We start from the raw sequence: 25,011 nt of genomic DNA, 5'->3' as shown, positions 1-25,011 counted from the left end.
GTAAAGCTTGAAATTATTCCATCAAAAAATAAAAATTGCAGAAGACTTCATTTTAAAAATATTTAATTGAATGCCATTTTTGAATTTGTTGCGGGAAATTTTGAATTTTTATGTCAGCAACATTCACTTTATAATAATTTTTTATATTGTATACTATTTTTGAGCATGCTCAGTTAATAACTATAGAAAATGCAATTTTCAACACAAATTGCTGGATCCGACATTTTTGAAATCTTTGAAATTACAAGTTTTTATAAATTAAAATATTCTAAGCATTGTGTAGAAAATATTATCATATTTATAATATTGATTTCAATAAAAACTACAAAATTTTAGGCCAATTAAACGTTTTTATACAATTTCTTCCATGTTAATGTTATGGGTAACTTTTGAATTGTCTGGAGCGATGGGTAAATGTTATCCAATTTGGTTAAAAATCGAAGGACATTCTATTTTTGGGCATTCACAACAGATGGACGAGAGGGAGCAAATAACCATTTCAAAAAAAAGTATAAAAGGACTACCCTAATAATAACTTCTAACTACAAGATTATGTCCATAATGAATGCGTTAAGTATATTTTGCACCTGAACCAAGTTATAATTCTACAATCTTTTAATATTTTATAAGAGCAATGAGGATTTCTTTAACTGAATAGTATATCTGTGCACTATATACCTGTGGTGGTCTCCACCCGCATCCTGGCAACGGAAGTCCGTCTGGACCCAAGGGGCAGGGTGCATCTAAACCAGGAACACCTTGGTCTCCTTTGAGTCCTTTCTCGCCTCTTTTGCCGCGCTTTCCGGCTGGACCCTGAAAAACAAGAATAGGGTTTTTTGGGTCAATTTAAATTCAAAAAATTACTATCGCGGCGTGCAAAAAGGCCAGGCAGGGAAAAATTGTATGCAAAATATTATAGGTCGAAATTATGCATTTTTAGTTACTTAATAGAGTGTTCTAAATTGGAAGGAAACATAGGAGTCTCGGCGACATTGACTTAAACTCTTAAAGGAATAATTGCGGCGAAAATATATAAAATGCGTTGCAATAAATGCAGTACTTCTTAAATAAAACTTTGTTGCGTGGTGGTGGCAGCATATAACTTGGTGATCGGCTGTTTGGCAATTCAGATGTTCTCTTTTATTTGACAGAAGCGAAACTCAGTATAATAATGTATTTAAACGCACATACTTGAATAGATATAATGAACAGAGAATTTTAATATTTTACTTGGTTTTCGCAAAAACCGATTTTTCATTTAAAAATATCTGTTACTGTAAAACTATATAATAAAAAATACAACGCTACAGGCGTGCTCTTGAAATAACCTATTCTCATGTATAAGTTAAGTACCTTGGAAATAATTGTTGGATAAGAAGTATACTACTGAAAAATTCTAAATACGCAATGAGTATAATATTGGCCAAAAGTACGAAAGTGCTATGAAATTTTGAGATATGAACTCGCAAGTAACTTATGTGCCTTAGGAATAAAGAAAAAACAAATAATATGTATAATAATGTAAAGTTTGGCATAAGATTTTCCACTCTACTTTTCATGTACAGGAAACACAACCTGCAAACTAAATTTTCAACTAAATCAGCTAAAAAATTATTTTTATTACTAAAAAACTTATTTATATTTTGAGGGACATGGTTTTAAATACTTACAGCATCGCCGGTAAGTCCTTTCTCTCCTTTAGGCCCCTGTAATTGACAAAATGCAACACTTGATTTTATTAATACAATTAATGCTTGCGAAGTTTGGAAGAGATGAAGGTAGTATACTGCATTTTAGATAAATTTTCTTCGAACGTATTTTAAACAGGATGAAAAAAGAAGTATCGAATTGTTTTATCTTCCACTTAGCAGTTTATTATACGTAAGTCGAATATACATACACTTACTACAGAAAAGAGAAGAGTTCTTAAGTTGTGTGGAGTGTAAAGAGAAGCACGTGCGATACAAAAAATTACTTACTTCAATAGAAAAAGGCGAAAATAATCTCTGGAATAATTGGCTTTGTAAACTGCTGGGTATTAATGAACTTTTGAATTTGTGAAAAAGAAAATGAACAATAAGAAACTTTTTCGACGGTTGTGTCCAACATGAATGCATACACGAATATTATGAAGAAAGAGCATCCATCCTGTGAGCTTTAGTTTAATTTGCCATTTAAAATTTTAATAATATTTAAAGTAAATATTGTAGAGTATTTTATTAGGGTTTTGAATTACAATCAAGTTGAACCAGTTGAAAATATATACAATATTAGTCTCCAGTTTTTTGCAACTTTTAAAAATTTGGTTTGGGAATAAAAAGTATACTAGACTACAGGATTTACTATATGCATACGGCATACGCTAATGCTTTTTTTAAAAAAAATAAAATTAATAGTACTTTACCTCTGCACCAGGTATCCCATCAGTACCCTAGAGAAAAAAAAACCAAATGTAATTTATAAAAGCAAACATAATTATGTAATTTAAGATAAGAATAATCCCCAACATAGCATGCCGAAAAAACCTGGCGTTTTCTTTAAGATTGATCCTAATAGGTAACCCAGATAGATGTCTGAATTTCTACTCCAAGTACTGACAATGAAACTGATAGAAAAAATTCAATCACAGAGATAAAAAATGTGATTTTTTAGTAATTTTTCGAAAATTTTGTATGGGATTGAAGTGTTGCAAAATTATTTTTTATTACATGAAAAATTACCAATCAGGACTAAACTCAGACCAAAAAAATTTGAAGAAAATATATTTTGCTAGAGATAGGTAAATAAAATTTGCTTGTTTCGGCATTGTCATGAAAAATTATTTTATGGGGCACTTACCATAATAATATTTTTTTGAAAATTTTGAATAGATCACACTTTTTATCTCTCACTGTGAGGACATTTTTCTAATACGTTAACCAAAAATATTCTAAACTATTATTTTAAATTAACTAAATTATAGCGAGCAAAATATAGTTTTTCCAAATTTTTCCAGACAGTTTCGTTGTCAAATATACCGCTTTTTTCAAATAAAAAACGGCAGTGTCATTTTTGTTGCAACTCATTTGTTATGCTCTCGAATCAAGATTTTTTCCAAAATAAAAACACTTCGAGTGTGAAACTGCGTAACTTGAACATAGCTGCAATGTAATTCCCCGCCCGGTGTCTCGCTTATGTTGCAATTCAAAACACGAAATCGGCGTACTTTTCAGGATGTTCGTTTTTATGTGTACGGGAAACCAGTAAATGAATATTTACTATCTAATTTTCGAAGGCGGTTTTCATAGGCAACAACCCGAAGTGGGCACATGAGAAAAAAAAAAGGTGTCGCTGAATTATTTCGAGTACTACAACATATATGCGAGAACGATGAAAATCGGACTCGGACACCTAACTAGGTTTCCTTGTTAAAATTAGGTCGAAACATACACGGTTGATAATTTTTGCGAAATTGAATAAGAAAACAAAATTAAATTAAAATGCGCGTATTGTAAAATTAGATCGCCAGGATTTCAATTTCTTGTTAGTCAAATTAATTTCGAATTATAAGTTAACTCTGGTATAAAATTTAGCAATTTTTTCGGCAAGAGTGCTATGTGGGGATCCTTCATTCATATATTCAAACTTAAAATGGCATACAAAATTACTTTTTATTATAAGGATCAAGAAAGTGGCTCATGTAAAAGCTGATGGTATATAAAGATCGCTCAAGGATTTCAACTTAAAGGTGGTTAAAAAAAAAATCATCGAGTGGGCGAAAACGAGTTAAAAATAACGTAGGAAAGTTAGGCTTGCATCGTATATTATAACGATATAAGAGAACGATGTATTATAATATAATATATCGTTAAATTATAATATACGATAAAATCAACGTTATTTTTGTTTCTTCTCAACTCATTGTTGCCCGCGACAGTCTTAACTCATTTTTGCTCCGACGACTTTTTTAACCCGCTTTTGGTATCACCGTCTCAATTAAAGGATTGCATCACTTTTAATAAAAAGCTTAAACTCATCAGCTGATAATAATTATTTTAACGTGAAATTTAACAAAATAGAAACATATAATTGGCACTCACGGGTAATCCGGGATCTCCGCGTTCACCTTTAGTGCCGGGTTCTCCTTGTGCTCCCTAAAATTATAAAAAGCTTGAGCCTATAGTAAGTACATGTTGAGGAATTAGAAATTAGAAAGGAAGATATTTATATTTCGAGAATAAATTGAATACCAATGATAAAGTGCCTTTTTTTAACCAACACTGCATAAATGTCGAGAAAGCATTGTTATAACAATTTTTAATTATAAAAACAATGTATGCTCACCTTCATGCCGTCTAATCCCGGGGGTCCCTGAAAGGGAGAGGGAATAAAATCAAATTTGGTATATCAGGTATAATAAATCATTTAGTTTAAACAGGTGTGTGTGTGTATGTGTGTGTGTACGTGCGTGCGTGTGTGTGCACGATCGCAGTTTAATGCATTCGCGTTCACATTATTTGATTATATAATTACAGCAGAGTACTCTTGCAAAACTATAGATTTGAGTAAGTGTAAGGATGCATCAACTTGAATCAATCGATTTCGATTGAATCGTATATATGTCTGTTTATCTATAAAAATATAAAAAGTGTGTACCTATTTATTTATGCATTAGAAAATATATGTTAGCTGTACAGCCCATAACCCTCTAAGCCACCAGCATTAAATTGCAAACACTGAAAATGCGGTATTGTAATAAAAACATAGACATTTGTGCTATTTATCAATAGCTATCGTTTATAGTGGCGTACAGGGTTAAAATATCAGGAAATAACATATATCTACACAGAATATTCGACCGAATATATTTGTCCAAGTCGATGTGCGAAGTAGGTATCGAGGTACGGAATTTTATAAATGAAGAAACAAAAAAAGGAAACGAATAAGAAAGGGATTCACCTGAAGCAGAAAGAAGAGCACGATCGTATTGTGGTATCATATGTTTCCAAGGATTAAAGCATCGATGCGATGTATAGTGATCCAACGATTAAGATACCGTTGTGGTCGCAGCAAATTAACACGTGTTAATTTCTTATATATTTTGTTCTAACGGTTAATTTATTTCGAATACTGATTTTCAGAGATATTTCCTAGCAATCAGAGTCATTACAAAATGCGAAGCAAAAATATCAGGAAGAAAGCGTTAATGTATAGTAGGATAATAATCGTCTCAAAGCAAAGAACACAAGCACATGCACATTCTGTTTATTTATCGCAGGACATTGCTAAAAACAATAATGTGTTCGCCGTATCAGGAACATGTTCACTTTTTCTTTTAACTGTATATTAACAATAATGTTACGCCCAAAATTAGTAAAAATTCTACAAGACAGGAAACAACATTTCGGCTACCTATTGTTTTAACATTAATTCCTTAAACCTACACTCTAATTTATGATATAACAGACGATTGTTGAAAATACATAAAATTAATTTCTAATATATTACAACTTTTATTTATCGAGACATTTTAAAGAATCGACATCAGGAAGGATTTCATAAAGCCTCTGCTCTCTCATACAAAATATGATGCAAAATCATTAAGGGAACTGAAATAAATACAATCTTTTTCAATTATCTCATTCAAGTTGAACGGAACCCTTCACTAGACAGATAATATTCGGATATACAAGCAATGAAAAACAATTGTCGACTCAAATGAGTGAAAAAATATATTACGCACTGCGACTATACTCGTACAATTATAATAATTATATATATTTATATATGTACATATTTTCGTTTTATTTATATTTCTGTTTGTTTTCAACGAACTGAACGTCCTTAAAAAAGGAGTACCGCCAATTATTCCACACCCTGTATATATTTCTATTTAAGAATATCGTCATACAAAAGCTACAATCGAGATGAGTCTATATTTTTAAGTTTGTATAAAGTAACAAAATGTAATAAATGCATATTCTCGAAGAAAAAGAGGTTGCAATCACTCTGTTATTTTTGAAAGGGAGCATATCGATTTTGAAAAGCATCCATTTAAATTGTTTTATTTCATGCCAGAACAGGTAAATTTTCAAAATAATATGTTCCTATTCAGTAATTATTTACGGCATTGAATGGGTTCTATTAAATTCTATAAAAGATTACGCCGATTAATATATATCAGCCCAATAATGCTCGAATTCGTAGAAAAGTTATGTATATGAAAAAATATTGTTTTGTCTTATTCTGCGTTTTCATCGATTAAGAGCACGTGGCACATATTATCATGGCAATTTTTCAGAATACTTCAACTGCATGTATCGTCATCACTTTGAAAATGAGAAAGAAACGTTAATAAGGAAACAGCTAGAAACAGTCCAATACAATCAAGATGATGTAATGGAAAAATATATATAATATGGCGACCAGAAAATTGTATTGCCAAGAATGATCTATCAATGGGGTAGATCTGTTTGATATTCAATAACGGATTTTACGCCTTCACTACAAAAAAAGACTATAATAATGAACTCATAAGCATTTCACTATATCTGTAAAAATATAGGAAACACTCGTGGTTTAAGGGAAAAGTCCCAGTAAACGTATCAAGTATCACATGCCATTAAGACCCACCAATAGTGATGCAAATTGTCTTGCTTTTTATCTAGCTTGAATCAATTGAAATTTTATTTGATACTATAAAATGCTAAGAATCATTAAATGCTACTTCTAACATATTTTTGAACGATATGTTTAAATGATAACTAAGTTTCTCAAGTATTCTGACCGTCATGATTACTGGGCCATTCACCTTGTTAAAAGAACAGATTTATCTTTTTCTTTTTATAACACGATGTAAACGCCTAAGTTCCTGGCAACTCTATTTTTTTATACAGTGTATCACGGCGTAAAATCCCTTATTTTACAGTTAAAATTTCAAAAATTCTTTTTAATCTTGAAAATTATTGTTCCTAGTGATAAAGCATATGCGGATTTACGTTTACCCCTGATATGACGTTGAAATTGCCCAGCTTGGTCATTTTTAACTGTTGAACCTCTCAAACCCCCACGAAGGAACTACGACACGATGAATTGCTTTTTCCGATTTTGATATATTATTTCAGATATTCCTCAAAATATTCAACAGAATAGATTAGAATTCATATAAAAATGCAATCAAATACTTTTGTTCAAATGTGAAATAAATTTCATTTTCACGGTAGACAAATGGTGTATATTCAAGTTGGAACGTAGTTGTGTTTTCTTAATGCATTTATTTCTTAAAATATTTTCAAAAGTGGAGTTTGTCCGATCGAATTTTTAGGTGATTACCATCGTTGGACCTTGTGGGGGCCAACTAAAATTTTTAACGCTGATTCTTCGATTTTCGAAACACATAACGAAAATTGAAAAATCTGACAGCACTAATAATCAAATTGCAAACTACATTATGAGGAAAATTTAGCCAACCTACTAAATCTCTATGATTCAGTATAGAGCAGTTATTTTTGAATAATTCTGAAATAAAATATTTAAATATATTTTACACTGAAGACGTTCCTCATGCAGTCATAAGGGCTGCTTATATATTCTTTTAAATACTATATAATATCTTTTGGTGCTCGAAAATGACGGATGATTTAATTGAATCGCTTTCAAATTGATTTCTCATGTTAATACATTAAGTTATTAATGCATAAATGTATGTGTTGGTAGCAAAAATTAAACTTTTTGGATGTAGTTTCCAAAAATTGCAAGAATAGTAAACAAAATGGTGAATATTACAAGAATTTAAGGAATTTCACTTTAAACATAATGAAAAATAAAGTTTCCTAATGTTGCTGATAAAGAAATCTATTCTTCCAAATGAGTGACATGCTTTAGGCCATTAGACCATTGATTGTAAGGTATACTATTGGCCTGATTCAACCAGGCCATTAGAGAAAAGGTAGCCATTAAATGGTACATTTTTCTAAACTATAAAATTATATAAACTGAAATTTTGACACATAGTACATACAGTACACTTATTACAATATTTTTTTAATATTGAGAATGTAAACGAGTGCACCTGCAGTGTCGTAGTCTACATGTTCATCAAACACACGAAAGAAAACATTTTTGAGCTGAAAAGACGTATTGAGCAACAAGCAGCAATCTGCCTCAAATGACAAAATTCAATAATAATTTTGCAGTATTTCCGAAATCAGATGGTGAAGACATTTTTCGAATAGAGAATCTTGATTTAATTCAAAAATTTTTGTGATAAAAAAGTAATGGAGTTATTACTCTATCCCTAACAATGATTTTTCCATTGCTTCACAAAAAGTAGCAGCAAAGTAAAAGTAATAAGTAAGTGACATTTAGTTCGTTGGGGAGGTTAAAAAAATGGGTCTTTATTTTGAAATGTGTAATGAAACTTTTAATACGGTTAGGTGGTGCATGATAATCTATGGTCTGAGATACCACAGAATTGACGCACGAAGGTCTTGGGATGTCGGGATTGTTTGGAGACAATTATTCATGGATCAGCTACTTTTTTCCAAATAACATTTTTCTGATCTTTTGTAAAATTGAAACAGAAGTATTCAGCAGTAGCTTTTTTGATTTTAATTTTATAAATCATATTTCGAATTTACAATATTGACAGATATACAGATGCTGAGATAGTACGGTGACAATTCAATTCGCAATCTCGTCCAACAGAGTTGCATACTAGAATATAATAATAATAATAATAATGCACTTGGTTGAAACCTAGTCCGTGGGCGGCAGAGTAAAAAAACAGACTACACAATATGTCAGGCATATTATTACTCTCATCAGATCACTTGATTGCATTAAAAAAATGCATCCGTAACTGATAATCTGCGCCAGGACAGTCCTGTAATAGGATATTCAGTTTGGTTCAATCAATCCTGCACGAACAAAAATGCTTTGAAAATACTGGACTGTAATCGTCTGAAGTCCGAGAGAAAATTATATGATAATAAGTGAAGCATTGATGCGCTGCCAATATAAATAGCTTACAAATCTCCCGTTCTACGTTCTAGTTACTGTACTTGATGACTCTGCCCGTCAAAACAAACCAAGGCTATAATACTAATTGGAATGATCACCGTACTGTTTTTTGTTTTTCAAGAACAAGTAGTGCTTAAATTGCAATTTACAGTTTCAAAATGACAGGTATAAGTATGCACGTTGTAGATTTATTGACTACTGAGTTTGTTTGATGATTGTAGAGTCATTTTGTGGCGAAAAACTTGTGAGAATGGTATTTAAACTGAAATTGGACAGAAAGTGTATTATTCTATCATCGTGGACGTAAACAGAATGCACAGCTGGTCAAAGGAGCTGTTGTAATCTTGATTTACTTTAAATACACATATAAATGAAAATTCGCACACTCATATCTCTACGCATCACAGACCTATGCGATACTCGCAAAATTTTGATCGTAATAAGAGGTGTCGGGCTCTCACGATGTCAGGGTATCACACGTGTAACATCCTGTAGTTACTGAAGGGGCACGCGAAAATATTTGAAAATTCGGACTTTGGAATTCTGTACAGTACTAAACAAATCAACATTCAAAAATTAGGATATTTTGTTATTAAGAAACATAAATTGTTTATGATCATACATGTATAAATACAAAAATATGGATATTTACTGTTAGAGAATTGTACGAATCTTTAATAATAACATTTTGGTAATCGAGTCTAACCGCATTGACATTTCATTCTTTGTTGCGCAAGTTAGCTGCTAAACTATATAATAAATAATGTCGACGTTGATGTCGACGAAACTAGATATACATTAAGGAAAACACCATCTTGTCGACTGTTTTCTACATTGTCCCGTTTGCACACTGTACTAATTGCAGTCTTAAATTCAAGTCTTATCCACTTTTCACGTCCATTGAATCGTGGTAACTAATCCCCTAATTACTCCTATTGTTAATTAATCCACTGTTTACGAATGTACAGCGTGCAAACGCAGCACACGTGATATTTTCATATCCTGTTATAATCAAGGAAGAAAAGGACATTTTACTTTTACCTTCGCACATAAAATATGACAATGTGTAATCGCATTTTATCACTCATAATGTCTGGAAATTTATCAAAATGAATTTTCAGGTTGTTTGTTGATATGCTTTCCTATCATACTTGTCAATGATTTTCATAACGAAATGTTATTGACATTGTTATCTGTGCATGCGGGGTTTTATGTAATTTATGGTGGAGTTCATGTCAAGTGATGATCACACGAACTTTTGTATTGGGATGGAATTGGGCTGCAACTCGATGTACTCAGAATTTTGGTATTTTTGGAAAATTCCAAGAAATGGCAAAGATATGGAACTTTGAAATTTTTGGTTTGCCTTGTTTTTTCGGTGTTTCACATCTACATTATGTTTTTATTTCCAAAAGTATTTCGTGCGATTTCAAATCTTACCAAACTCAATATACCGAGTTACAGACAAATCCCATTCCAATAAAAAAATTCTTGTCATCACTTGACATGCATGCACTCCACCCTATACCGATGGGCCCTACAAAAAATATGCAACTCCCGGTGATAGATAGAAAATAGGCAGATCCAAAATTATCACTCTTTTCGAAGATTGTTAGAAATGTGTAATGAAAGTTCACAATTCAAATTTAATAATTTACGAGGAAAAGAAAACTTATTCTTTTCGTCAATTATATAAAAGAATTGTGAACTTTCATTCAGAGTGACGCACTTTCTATCTATCGCCGTGAGTTTCGTACTTTTTTCAGGAACCTTCGATATATTCTTAGCCCTGGCGATGTTGGAAATGTTCTTGTTCGTTTATTATTCAATTTATTTAAAAAATGTAATTTCTTCAAATAAAAGTATTTTCTTTTCAATAACGTAACAACCTCACATTCGACACTGTGATAAATATAGTATAAATTCTTTGAAAACGGACAAACGTGTAAGCTTTAAAACCTACGCGCGCTTTGAAGATCGATATATGTATGTATATTGTATACTCGTATTACCTATGTTGCTCTAATTTTGTGAGCAGCACAGCATTATAATTCATGATAAAATATATGTACTTTATGCTTCTATGAAGTAGATACATTTGACACATGCTCTCAGTTCAAGATGTAGTTTTACGTAAACTCTGGAAGCCCCACAGGTGAAGTGGGCTAGATAGGTTATTGTCGTTATCATTGTGTGGTACGCAACCTATCCCTTGTTAGTCGTTAGTTGATTCACCACGTGCCAACCTGTTTTTAAGCCGATTGTTAATAAAAAAAATTTTGAGAGGACTTACTACTGCTTCATACAATAGTGAGTCCATGTCTACAGTGCTAATTAATTTCCAATCATTATTGTTAGAAGCTGACTACTGATATTGAGAACTCGATAAAATTGCGAAAGAATTTTCCATTCAATTGATTTTATAATTATAGTCAATATATCAAAATCTATATATCGACGATTTTGTAAAATTCTTCAGTAAAGTGTAACTTGACACGCGCGGTTCGCAAAATCGTCATGATAGATACTTTACTGTAAGACGCAGATCAGTAGCTAAGAAAATAAATAGCAAAGTACGTAAACTGTTAATGACGATTGTGCAATGTTGAGTCTTATTTGCTGGCATGTGTTGCAATATTCAGCATGTATTGATGTACATTGACTCACGGTGAAGGCATATAATGGTGATGTTAGGAGCGTGAAATCCGTGATCTTACCATGGTGCCAGGTTTTCCGGCGTCGCCAGGCCTTCCGGACTCGCCTCTCAATCCCATTGGCCCCTAAAAAGAAAAGATTATCCATTGACAACAGACATCTTACAGAAATTGTCCTTTAAAATGATCTTGCGGGTTCAAAACATTGCTTTGAATCTAAAACGGTAACTACTACTTGAAACTTTTTAATAACTGTTTACCGAACACCCGTACGTAAGTGCGATTGTAAAATTTACATAAATGCAACATTTGATCAATTTAAATAGAGAGGTATAATTTTATACGTACAGGTAGTCCCATTGGACCAGGATCTCCTTTAACACCTTTTTCACCCTGAAAGAAAAGTACGATTATAAATTTGCTTCAAGACTAAATTGTTTATGCGGTGTATTTAGAGCTTGCACTTTGACTGGAGGAAACACAACTTCTTTAAAAGTGGGAGAGATTTTTCTGATTGAAATATGGCGTTTTTGTTGGATAATTGTTTATAATTACTGACAGGGTCACCCTTCGCTCCATCGTGGCCTCTGTCTCCTTTGATTCCAGGCGGTCCTTGAAGTCCAGGAACGCCAGCGGGTCCAGGTGGTCCCGGTGGTCCCATTATCTAAGATAAGGAGTTCATACTATGAAGGAGCGGTTTTTAAAATCAAAACACATCTGTCCTGACAAGACTTCTTTCCCTTGTCCTACATTAATATTTTTCAAACTAGATTAACTGTCTCACATGTGTATGTTATACACACATGAACAAGTTATCATCACATTTGGTGTGAGCTCAAGAATCTCTACTACGTAGAATATGCATAAATAATATCAAAAAGCTTACAACTTCGCCCGCGTTGACCTCAAATGTACCGTCACCCTGCAAAAAGAAAGAATAATGTAATACTCTAATTACACGTGTATTCTTCATATTGTGAAAATTAATTTTTCAAGTGCACTCATGCGAGGGTCATTCCACAAGTAACTTTCCCCATTTTGAAAAAAATCGAAAAAATTATTCATTCAAGAAAAATGTTCGTGGCTGAAAAAACTACGGATTTAAACTATTTTTCAAAATAGCTCCGAGTCTTTCCTGATACTTCGTAAAGCAGGATGAGTTTCTTCAAACCCATAGTATATCTACCACTGCGGATCCAAATTGCGCCGCCAGTCGTCAACGGCTTCTTGACTTCCTCATCATTAGAGAACCGTTTGCCCCCCAAAATGGCTTTAATCATTGGGAATGGATGATAGTCACTCGGGCTGAGATATGGGGACTATGGAGGGTGCCGGAAAACAAACCCAATCAAAATTGGTTCACATGTCTTCCCAGCAGGTAAAAAAGTTATATATAATTTACATATATAGTGGACGAAAAATATCATTGTCTTATTCCACTATATATAAATTATATATAACTTTTTCACCTGGGTTGGGTCAATTTTGCGGAATGAGGCCTGGCGTTGTCGCACAGACTTTTGTCAAATTCAGCTCATCTTGAAGAATTCGATCAACTCAACCAATTCAACGATTTGGTCAAGGGTACGGCGCCGATCCTCATCCAAAACGCTGCGCACGGCCAGAACTGCGTCTTCGTAACTTGAGGTCGACGGACGCCCGCTACGAGGCTCATCGTGGTCAGAAACACGTTTTTCTGAGAAGAATTTTCGTCACTACCGCATCATTTGGACACTCAATGCACTTCTACCATAAGCAGAAGCAATATTTTGATGAATTTCATTGGTGATACACCTTCCCAGGTGGAAAAATTATACATAGTTTATATATAGTGTGAAGTTTTATATATAATATTCATTTGTTTTATAGAGAAAGTATATAATTATATTTAATCCTTTACACTGTGCATAAAGTACATATAATATTTCCGCCTGGGTTCCCACCCCGGGAACTTTATCACAGAACTGAGCACAGAACTCAGTTTAAAATCGGACCCGAGCTCAAGGTATAGATAACCATGTTCACAAATGAAAAGGCTATAAACAATGCAACCCGGAGATTTGCAATTTTTACAGTGTTACCTAGAATCTAGATCCAAACGAAAGTCGTGAGACGTTTCGCAGCTCCCTACCTCTTTTAGTTCTCTTATGTGACAATATGGAAACTTACTTTTGGGATGACCCTCGTAAATTAGGCCCTGGCTAGACGACCAGCTTTTTCGTATGAATACTAAAAACCTTGGAAAATCGAATGGCAGAGCTGAAAAAAGAAAGGGGGATCTATCTGTCTGACCGGCCAAGGCCATTCGTCAAAAAAGCTGGACGAATAGAAACTGTGCATAAATGAAGATAAATGATTTGACATATACCTGTCTTCGTCTTAATTTTTTGTACTTCTGCTTATGTCAAGTGCCGTCAACATGAAATAAAACAAAAAATATATTAGTGTTTCAGAATACTGTGCTTCATTTTAAATTTATTGACTTTTGTAAAATTATCTATGAGACGTTCTCTATGATCTATTCTCCAGGTCATTTTAAAATGAAGAGTTGTAGATCTTTGCAAGTTTAAAACTTCTCTGACTCCTTGAGAAATATTTCCCCAATAACAATAATGCTCTTTTGTACATACATATAATAAGTAAATTTTCATAATATTTACAAGCAAAATATCCTAAAAGTCTGATTGCTGATTTTAATAATTATCGACTATTTTACTCACCGATTCGCCCTTTTCTCCTTTTTCTCCCTTTTGTCCTGGATAACCCTAATTTTTATAAAGAGATAAATATGTTTGTAAATTTTTGTGTACTTTTTGGAAGAAAATAATTGTATAAATACTAACTTACAAGGAGAGTTGGTCATATGTGGAAAACCGATAACACACAAAAATTAATATTTTCTTTTCATTTTTTTCTTTGGCAATAAGCATTAATTTCTCACAAATGACGACATGCTACAGAAAAAACTTGGGTTTCAATTTCGTTACAGCTCGTTTTCAGACAAACTCAGTTTGAACTTTCATATGCTGGGTTCACTTCAGTCACGAAGAATGCTTCAAACTTAATAAAATTTTTATAATGCAATTGTTATTCAGTTAAGCTTAAGGTATATCGCATTTGCTTTTAATATTCTTGTGGCTCGAAAGAAGTCGATTGTGTTGTTCAGTTGTGTTTCAGTAAACTTCTCACCCTGCTCTTTTCATTCGAAGAGAAACCCCTTTTTTCTGTGCCTCTCTTTAGAGTTTAGTATGCAGTAGTTAGTATGTAGTGCTTGTAACTTTAGTATGTTTAGTATTTACGAAATAATAAAACATACCGGAGGACCAGGTAAACCAGGGGGACCCATGAGTCCTGGTGGACCAATATCTCCATAATCTCCTTTTTCTCCTTTTGGCCCGGGAACTCCCTGATAACAGAATATGTAGAACATTTTTAACACCCTTTTTGAAAGACATAAATGAAGAAATTTAAGGCATGTGCTGGTTAGAGGTGAAGTTGCGATATTATTATGGTATTTAGTATGGAATTTCCCGAATTTTACAAGTATTCGCTGATGCAACAGAAAAATGAATTTATGAGAGCCACTTGGATACATCACTCACTCTTGCACGTCTTAGTAAAAATTTCACTTTAAATTTTAAATATGCTTATGCATTCAAATATATCCCATGAGCATAGTAAAGGAGGTACCACTTTGGACAGGCACCCCACTCCTCCTACTCCCCCCCTCCAACCCCCTAACCCACTTCACAGGCATGAAGTAGAAGCAGAATTAGATAAAAATCAGTATTATGAAGAGCAGAGTCAATGAACACGTGAGAGAGAGAGAGAGAGAGAGAGAGAGAGAGAGAGAGAGAGAGAGAGGATGAGAGCATGAAATCAGAAACAATGGTGGATGATTCGCAAACTGGGGGGTTTCTATTATAAGCAATTTTTTATTCAAAGGAAGCTGTAAGATGATAAATTGTTCTAAAGGAACCAAAAGTATAAGGCTTAAAAAATACTTTTCTACACTACTGGAACCCAAGTTTTTTATATGAAAAAGGAGAATCTATATATAAGAGAGAGAGAGAGAGAGAGGGGGGGGGGAGAGATGTCAATAAGAAAGGAAATCACGAAAATTTTAAAACACCTATATGTAAGATAAAGAAGACGCAGGTGCAAAAAAAAGGAATAAAATACACAAAATCATGTGTAGCAGTATCACTCTACTTTTTGTCTTCTTATGGATTACCAGTACCGTATACGAAAAAAAGAATTTTGAGTTAAACGTTTTTATTAATTGAATGTATATACTCGCATAAACTGCCAGGGTCATTAACGACTGTACTATAGGGTTAATTAAAAACTCAGAGTATCTGTGGGGTTTCATATCAAGAGACTGAAGCGAAGCTTTATGAAAACACATCCAGTCAAGCTTCCTACTTTGGGAACCGAAACCGCGCCAGTGTGGCTCCCAAAGCTGCAGTTGTGGAACATAAACAATCACGATATCGTCTGAGCTACGATGACTCCCGGAGTTAAACATTGTTTAAATCATTTTGATGTGTTCTAAAATTGCTAGGAGAAGGTATGTTTAATGGAAAATAGGAAAAGAAGCTGGGTGAAAGCGAATGCCAAACAAAATGATGAAACCGAAAACGAAGAAGAAGCAAGAGAAGATGCAGGTCAGAAAAAAATAGAATGACCTAAATTCATGTGTAAGCGTTCTATTCTGTTTTTTCTATTCTTAGGAATTACTAGTCAATTATACGAAAAAACAGCATTTTGATCTGAAAATTATTAAACTGCTTTAAATGACAAAGATTAATAAGAAAAGGACGAGGAAGTCGAAGCAAGGGACAACTCACTGAGAAATCTGGAAATCTATGAATGCGTCAATCTCAATCGAATTCGCCAAGAATCTGAATTTCAGTGGAAAAAGGCGGTTGCCTTTCAGATGTAACCAAAAGGATCATTCGCCAGTTACATTTAATGATGGTATCGTTCAATTATTAGAAACATGAAATTAATATAAAATAAAAAATTGAATAATTTTAGGAAATAAATATTTTTTGTTAAGTGTGAGCATTGAATAAATTATTCATCTGGGGAATTTTATCCCTTATATCATCTTAAATTTTTTATAGATTATATACACTAAACAAGACACTTATATCCATTTCAAGCTACCAGGTACAGAACGTAAATCTTCTACCCTTTTTTATATCTTTTTACATTCTCATCAGAGAAGATATTAGATTTGTGTAAAATTTGACCCCCCCCCCCAGTTTTTGTCAAATGTCCACGTTTTGAGACCCAATGAATCCGAAAAACAGGTTTTTAAAAACGAGTCTGTTTGTATGTCTGTATGTATGTCTATGTGTGAACACTATTACTTTTGAAGAAATTAATCTATTAGATTGCCCTTTGGTACAATCGTCTAGTTTCCTAAACTAAAGGTCAAGTTCGTTAGCCAGCCATTTTGCATTAAAAAATTCAAAAAGTGGACACATTTATATTTTTTTGACCACTTTTTTTTGAAATTCAAAAATTCTCTGTACGGTTATTTATAGTATTCAAAAAGTTGAACAATTTATCCTAATGACTTTTTTCATTAAACCAAAAATGACCAGAGTTAAAGTATTTACAAAATTTCAAAATACACACGAAAATGAACCTTGTAAGCCAAATAACGGACGATATGAAAAAAAGGCAAGAGAGGAAAAAGTTTGATTTCTAAATACCCTAAGAGATTATTATAAAAACGTTTTGAATTTTCTTTAAAAATAAAAAATTCTGATTTTGAAATGAGTAAATTCAGTGTATGGAAAAACGATTAAAGTTGCGTATAAAATGTTTAACAACAAAATTTTTTTCAAGAATCCTTTTTTTCTCAAACAGGACAATGAAACTACTTCTGTTTCAATACCAATCTAAGTTATCAATTGTAATAATATAAATTTATGGGAATGATATAAAATTTCAGGGATAAACGCGAGTGCGAAGCACGAGATACGTAATGAGAATGTGTTCGTTAAGGCCGAAGGAGCTTTAACAAAAGAGAATTCACAATTACCAAATTACTGTTGTCGACACTTTCATCTTTAGTTTTTAAAAGTCTGCACAAAGATCGAGCGCCTGGCGCGAGGTAAATACATTATCGAGCGTGAAGCTTGAGATTAATATATCATTGAGCGCGAAGCGCGAGAACTGAAAGTCGCGCGCTCTAGGCACGCTCAAACTTGCGATCGAAGCGAGTCGCGCGCATAGTAAGAATCAGCGCACATATGTGAGAATCACATATGTACGATTATTCCGTTCATAATAAAAATCCGTTGTAGATCTGAGTACATATATCAAAATAGGAAACGTTAAAGAAGCGACTAACATAAGCTAAGTATTGATCGATACTATCCAGCGCTATTGACGTCATATTGGCCACTCTTGGCTCTCTTGGCGCCTCTTCTAAAATCACCGAAATCCGTCCAAGTGTTTGCGCATCACATTTCGCGCACGCCTTTCAGCCAGCACAAATTGAGTTTCAGAGCGCGCGAATGAAAATCATCCTAAACTCAATATACCTGTCAGTTAATCGTCATATTACTCGTAGATCAGATAGGAAACACTGCGCTTAAGTTCCACTTCTGGTTTAAATTAAGGACTTACTTAATTGAATGCAAAAATGAAATTCATCTACATTTAAAATTCATCTTATGGCATTACTGTGTATTATCTTATAGAATGTACGATACGTTTGGAGGACTGATGGTGGCATGTTTCACCGTGTAAGACTGTAAGGCAAGAGAAGAGGCCAGATCTCCATATCCCTCCTCTTACCTTACGCTAGGAATCACGTCATCCTCGGCCCACGAGAAGAATTCTTACCTTTTCAAGTTTATATACTTCAGGCAGAAAAATTCTCGTTTTTTAATACACTACATTGGTATCATTGTGGCTATTCTTCAAGCGCATATGCAAGACGAAAAACAACCCTACTAAACAAAAGTCACGAAGTGCCACAATAGAAGAGAAGAAAAGTAGAAAAAATTTAAAATAATTTTTTTAATGTTGCATGTACAGATTTAAAGGCAGAAATTCAGAATCTACGGGTTTCGCCGATTTCAGAAAACTAACATTTTTCCTAAACAATTAAAAGTTGAGATAAATGTGATGTGTCGTGCTAAGAGAAAGCGATATGCCAAAACAAACAAAATGTTCAGATTTATCTTCAAAATAATTTCCTATATAAATATTTATAATTAAAAATAAGCAAAAAGAGAATATGCACAAATAAGTGTAAATGAATAAAAAGTATAAATAACCTGGGAAAGATAAAAGGGATTCGGATTTATGGCATTCTATTTTTGGGCCCCTAATAAAAGCATTACTCTTAGAAACCAAGTTCTGACGATTTCTCAACACTTTCTCATGAATTCTAACTTTTCCTGCTGATTTCTATCGAAAATCTTAACACAAGTGGGAAGTCATTGCATGCGTTTGATTTGCTTTTCCAACTGCACTACTGCTGTTATATGTAGTATTTATCCGAATTTTTAAATTTTTATAACTTCATCGCTAGTCTGAATTTTAATTTAGAAAAACTAAAAGCTTGTTGCATATCAATGCATACAATATTCGAAAATATACCAAGTTAGATAACAGGCTTGTTCCACAGCGTGGAACAAATGAAGGTGAAGGGGATTCTAAAATTATTAAATTCTTTTCTGTACTGATTAAGGGAAAATTTACCGAAGTGATGTACACTACTATATGCCTCTCGGTTTGGAGAAGCTGAGTTTTCACACTTCAGGAGTGTCGATTCACTCTCTTCGATTGAAATTTCACTCGCCGAAATTTAGAGAATATGTGAGAATAGGAGGAGGAAGATCCAGAAGAACAACCTCTTTATAAATAACTATTATTGAACTCATTTTTACGAATTTGTAAATTTTCAAGATAAGGACCATATCCGAAATGCAAAATAGACGAGGAAGCCGGATGAGAGCGAATGTCAGGCAGAATGAAGAAATTGAAGACGAAGAAGAGAAGGACGACGAAACAGAATTGGATGGGGAAGAATGGCAAAGAGTGGCGGATGATGAACTGCAAGAACTTCAAGCAGCAGCACGTGGTGAGGACGATGATTAGTAAGTATAAATCTGCATGGGGAATAGATGTGCGGAAATCAAACTTATGTACATCAACTTACCAGAAACGAGCATTTTTCTGAGCGAAGTATATTACTTCATTGAATAATGTGCGAAAACTTCCAGAGGGCGGCGTGATGTTCAAGGTGAGGTAGGAAGTAAGGCCATATGTCATATGGCATTCCTTTAAATGCATATCAAGTGCATTTTTCCCCAAAATTCCATTGAATGCACTCTATTGTATAATATATCGTTACGTTTCAATTATTTTGAATATGTACACATTGGAAGGTAACTAACTGATGACATGTTAATGCTTTAAATGAAGTTTCCATCAATACCATAAAATGCGGTTCGATACACCACCAAATTGAATTCCATACAATCATAGAAAAAACGAGAGGTAAAGTTTACATCGATCCCTACTAAAAAAAATCAGGAATCTATATGGTTTATTCAAATATTTTTCACTCGAGTATGATTCAATAGATGGCGTCATAATTTTTATCCTAACCTAGGTGAAACTTTAACAGAAATATATTAAGTTTGTAATTGTTCCAAAATTTACCTACAAGAAATTTCAACTTTCGTTTTTTCTGTGATGCCTTTCGCGCGCAAAAAAGTATTGATTGGGGTGAATGGCATTTAATGCTGCTCCAAGTTGTGTCGCAGTTTCAACTCACACCAATTCTAAACATAGTTCACATAAACATCATCGGAGGGGTGCTACAGCTGACAACAGTTAGTGTTTAGGGCGGAGAAGAATGTAGCCCATCAAGAGTCAAGACGCCAAGATTTTTAAAGTCTTTCGAAGAAACTTCGGTGACAAAAATGTCTTACACAAGTGAATTCGCATTGAGCTTCCGGAATTTCTTATTGTGTGATTCAAGTTTTGTGTTTCACATTTCTTTTAATTAATACCACTAGTGTGAAAAACTAGTTAATCCCAAATTTGATTTTCTTTCGTGAAAATAAAATCACAAGAAAATGAATTCCGAGTACAATAAAGATCAATCTCAGAAGAATGAACCTCTTCAATACATAATATATGCAACATTAGCCCATTAACGACCGAGAACCACAATTTTTACATTCTCACTCCTGAGAAAGTAATGTAATCGTCCAAATTTTAAATCTCTGGTTTTTAACGGATCTTTACGTTTGGGCACTCACAGAATCCGAAAGTCATAAAATTTCATCGGTGTCTGTCTGTATGTCTGTATGTATGGTTACCTGAATGTTGTAGCCACGCTAACTTTTGAAGGATTCGTTCAATCGAGTCCGCATTTTATACACTTCTGAAGGTCCCCAAAATAAAGGCTAAGTTCGTTAATCAGATATTTCGAACCAAAATAAAAAATTTTGAGAGCATTTTCAACATTTAAAAATTTTTTTTTTTAGTTTTATAAATTGTTGTCAAAGTTTCTTCTAGATGGGTAAAAGACCTGCAAATTATCTAAATGAAATTTTTTATTTTGATGAAAATTAGAAAAGTTATAGTATACTTTTCAAAAATTTGAAAATGTTCAAAAAATAAAATATTTGTTTATAGATCCAAAAATTTCATTCAAAATTTTCACGAGATACCAAATATATTTCAAAACTATTCTTCCAGAATTTTTCGATTAGCCCAAAATTAAAAAAATTATAGCATTTTCAAAATTTTCAATTTTTCTTTTAACTTATAAAAATGTTTGTCAAAATTTCTCATAGATGGGTCAAAGACTTGCAAATTATCCAAATAAAATGTTTAATTTTCATGAAAATTGGGAAAGTTATATACTTTTCGAAAATTTTCAAAAAATAGAAAAAATGATTTTTTCATAAATCCAAAAATTTTATTCAAAATTTTCAGTAGATACCAAATACATTTAAAACTAGTCTGGCCGAAATTTTTCGATTAGCACACAATTTAAAAAATTAGAGCTTTTTCAACATTTTAGATAATTTTTTTTCAAGTTTCAGAAAATGTTGCCAATGTCTCCGATACTTGACAAAAATACTTGAAAATTATCTAAATGACATTTTGAATTTGGATGAAAATTAAAAACGTTATATGATTAACTTTCATAATTAAAAAATAGATCAAACTGCTTTCCTGATAAATAAATAATGAAAGTTTAAGGGAAATTTTTCATAAATATTAAATATATTTGAAAATCACATCCATAACATTTTTCAACAAGAACGAAATTTTAAAAAATGCATTATTTTAAAAATTACGAATTTTAAGATTCTTATGTTACTCTGGTTTTTAACGGATCCTTACATTTCGGCGCGCACAGAATCCGAAACTCATAAAATTTTGTCGGCGTCTGTCTGTCTGTGCATCTGTCTGTATGTGTGGTTACCTGAATGTAATAGCCACCCTAACTTTTGAAGAATTTGTCCAATCGAGTCCGCATTTTATACACTTCTGAAGGACCCCAAAATAAAGACTAAGTTCGTTAATCATATATTTCGAACAAAAATTAAAAAATTGAGTGCGTTTTCAAAATTTCAAAATTTTTTGTTGTTGAAATTTTATAAATTGTTGTCAAAGTTTCTTATAGATGGGTAAAAGACCTGCAAATTATCCAAATAAAATTTTTAATTTTGATGAAAATGAGAAAAGTTAATTACTTTTCAAAAATGTGAAAATCTTTAAAAAATAGAAAAAAAAATTTTTTTTTCATAGATCCAAAAATTTTCACTAGATACCAATTATATTTTAAAACTATTTTAGCCGAATTTTTCGATAAGCCCACATTTTTAAAAATCAGAGCCTGTATAATCCAAAAGTAGAGCGCGAAGCGCGATTATGGGAATGAGAATGTAATCGACAAGGCCGTAGGTGCTTCAAGAACCTACTTTAATGTCAGATTAAAAAAAAAAGGCTCAGCTTCACTTTATGATTGTAGTTTATGAGGGGTTTGAATGACAGTATTTGATCGATAATGGGTTACCTCGCGCTTCGCGCTCTGATATTTCTTCTTTGAATTTGGAATGCTTGAATGCAGCTTTATCAAAAAGATCTCCTTTAGATGACAGTATTTATATGCGCCTTCATATTCTGACTTGTCTACTTAATTACATATAGTCAAAGATTGAGTCTCTCAAAGTTCTGTAGGCTTTGACGTACACATTCTCATCGTGACACTCGTGCTGCGCGCTCGATTTCCGACAGACATTTGTAAACAGGTTTTGTTCGATTTTTTTTCTTGTAACTTTCGTCGTTTTTCCACACATTTTTTTTATTTTATTTTTTTTCAACGTTATTTTTCACGAATAAAACAAAAAGTACGCGTCCTATCAAGAAGTGATTCTCAACGAAATTGTAGATCTTTGTTCGGATAATCATTTTTGTTAATTCATCTTTTTCGTATCCTACATAGTTTGTCCACAAAATAGATTTTTTTTATTTTGCATTATTTTTTGTGCAATCAAAATTTGAATTTTCGATTTTTGAAGAAAATCCAAAAATTGGTTATGATAATCTTGTAGGGATTTCAAAAAGAAATGTTTTTCTTCTGTTGACTTTTTTTCATATCGTGCGTTTTTCGGCTTCAAATTTTGATTTTCGGTTGATTAAAAAAATCTTGAAAACGCTATAACTCTGAGAATTTTCTTTTTATCGTAAAAAGTCATAAGAATAAATTGTTTTTGTTCTTTTTAATACTATAAATATCCGTTCATAGAATTTTCAAATTCAGAAAAAAGTGGTCTCAAAAATTTTCAAAATGTGCTTTTAGGACCTAGAAAAAGTGTGCCAATGATGGATTTGATTCGTACATTTTTTCGAGAGTTATCGTGTTTACAGGCGAACGGCCGGACGGACAGACAGACAGATGCCATCGTGAAAACCTGATTTTCGGATACAGGGGGTCTCGAAACGTGGAGATCCGTTGAAAAAGTGTGATGTCAAATTTCCGACAATTCTAATACTTTCTCAATCCTAAATGATGAGAATGTAAAAAGGGAAAATGATTAAACAACCACAGCAGGGCCCTATTAGGATAAGGAAAAATAAAATATGAATATTATTTTGCAATATCTGAACAAGCAGTACCAGATCAAGGTGCACACAAAAAATTGCAATAGACATTTGACATAATAGTTTTAAACATAGAATGTAGAAAATTTCGCTTTGTGATCTGTGCACAAATGTGGAGGGTAATGCAAAGACCGAGTGCGGAGTGCCAGACAAATATATTATAGAGCGCGAAGCGCGAGAATGAACAGTCGCGCGGCGTAGTTGCGCTCAAACTAGCGAGCGAAGCGGGCCGCGCGCACAGCGCTATGAGAATGTGCCCGCAAAGCGGGCAGATTTTTTAACTTATATTCAATCCTCACTCTCATGACTGAAAAAGAGAACTTTATGATCGAAAACCAAGTTTCCTTATAGTTTTGCATATGCTCTTCAAGAATCTATGGTCAGAATTGAGTTTGATCCAGTAGGAAATCCAATATGGCTCCAAATTTTGAGAAAAGTGCCAAAAAATCAGAATTTTTTTTTCATAAAATTTTTTTTCGATGCAAACGAGTATTGAGAATCTAACCTGATTATGATCAACAGTGATCGGAATAGATGAACTGAAAAAAAAGGGTTCCATCGATATCCAATAGACATACCCTTAGGAAAATAAAGGATCCAATATGGCGGATATGAGATTTTGTAATACATGAGGACCAGAATTTTCTCGAAAGAATGTGAATCACCATTCTGTAATCCGTGTTTCAAGAAGAATCACTAAAAGGATTCATTTCATATTTTAGTAACAGGCAAGGGGACTCACTCTATTCAAGCACTCCGAAGGAGAGAGAATTCTACCACGTCCACGTCATTTGGTCTCTGGGTCATGTTGAGCGTAGAATGTCTGAATCGTGAACAGATTTCGGAATTTTATGTCTGCCATATTGGATCAGCTACACGGAGAAAAATGGATATTCAAATGTAAATGTTTAAAGGGTAAGATTGTACCTTCTAACAAGCAGATATTCATGCCAATCATTTAACATCTTTTTGAGATGTTAGGCGTAAAAATATTTTTATGTTAAACTGAAACACATTGAGATGTTAAAACCGTCCGAGTGCATGCGCATCGCGCATTGCAATTTCACAACTATATTTGAAGGCTATGTATTTGCAGTATTAAAATTATGGAATGTTACAATTTTGGAACATTTCCAAAGAATAAAAATTAGATGTCCTTAAATAAAATTGCATAAAGACTTTTTTCTGTTTAAAG

The 25,011-nt window shown here is 33.1% G+C and overlaps 1 protein-coding gene across 8 annotated transcripts in view; it reads right to left on the bottom strand.

Moving 5' to 3' along the window:
- The window catches only part of LOC117170579 (collagen alpha chain CG42342), a 100,473-nt gene that overhangs the window by 4,283 nt on the left and 71,179 nt on the right, over positions 1-25,011 (bottom strand). For 6 of the 8 annotated variants that reach the window (XM_033357424.1, XM_033357429.1, XM_033357426.1 and 3 more), the window contains 12 exons: positions 14,971-15,060; positions 14,375-14,419; positions 14,023-14,049; positions 12,541-12,576; positions 12,214-12,318; positions 12,003-12,047; positions 11,718-11,780; positions 4,324-4,350; positions 4,080-4,133; positions 2,405-2,431; positions 1,671-1,706; positions 679-813 (listed from right to left, as the gene is read on the bottom strand). In XM_033357424.1, the coding sequence (XP_033213315.1) occupies positions 679-813; positions 1,671-1,706; positions 2,405-2,431; positions 4,080-4,133; positions 4,324-4,350; positions 11,718-11,780; positions 12,003-12,047; positions 12,214-12,318; positions 12,541-12,576; positions 14,023-14,049; positions 14,375-14,419; positions 14,971-15,060 (690 nt within the window). Of the gene's footprint in view, positions 1-678; positions 814-1,670; positions 1,707-2,404; positions 2,432-4,079; positions 4,134-4,323; positions 4,351-6,819; positions 11,247-11,717; positions 11,781-12,002; positions 12,048-12,213; positions 12,319-12,540; positions 12,577-14,022; positions 14,050-14,374; positions 14,420-14,970; positions 15,061-25,011 lie in introns of those variants that run through there. The other 2 variants (XM_033357431.1, XM_033357432.1) reach the window with 2 other exon arrangements.

The sequence above is a fragment of the Belonocnema kinseyi genome, chromosome 4 (genome assembly GCF_010883055.1).
Source record: "Belonocnema kinseyi isolate 2016_QV_RU_SX_M_011 chromosome 4, B_treatae_v1, whole genome shotgun sequence".
In the NCBI taxonomy this organism is placed as follows: Eukaryota; Metazoa; Arthropoda; class Insecta; order Hymenoptera; family Cynipidae; genus Belonocnema; species Belonocnema kinseyi.
This window is presented reverse-complemented; position numbering and strand designations above follow the sequence as displayed.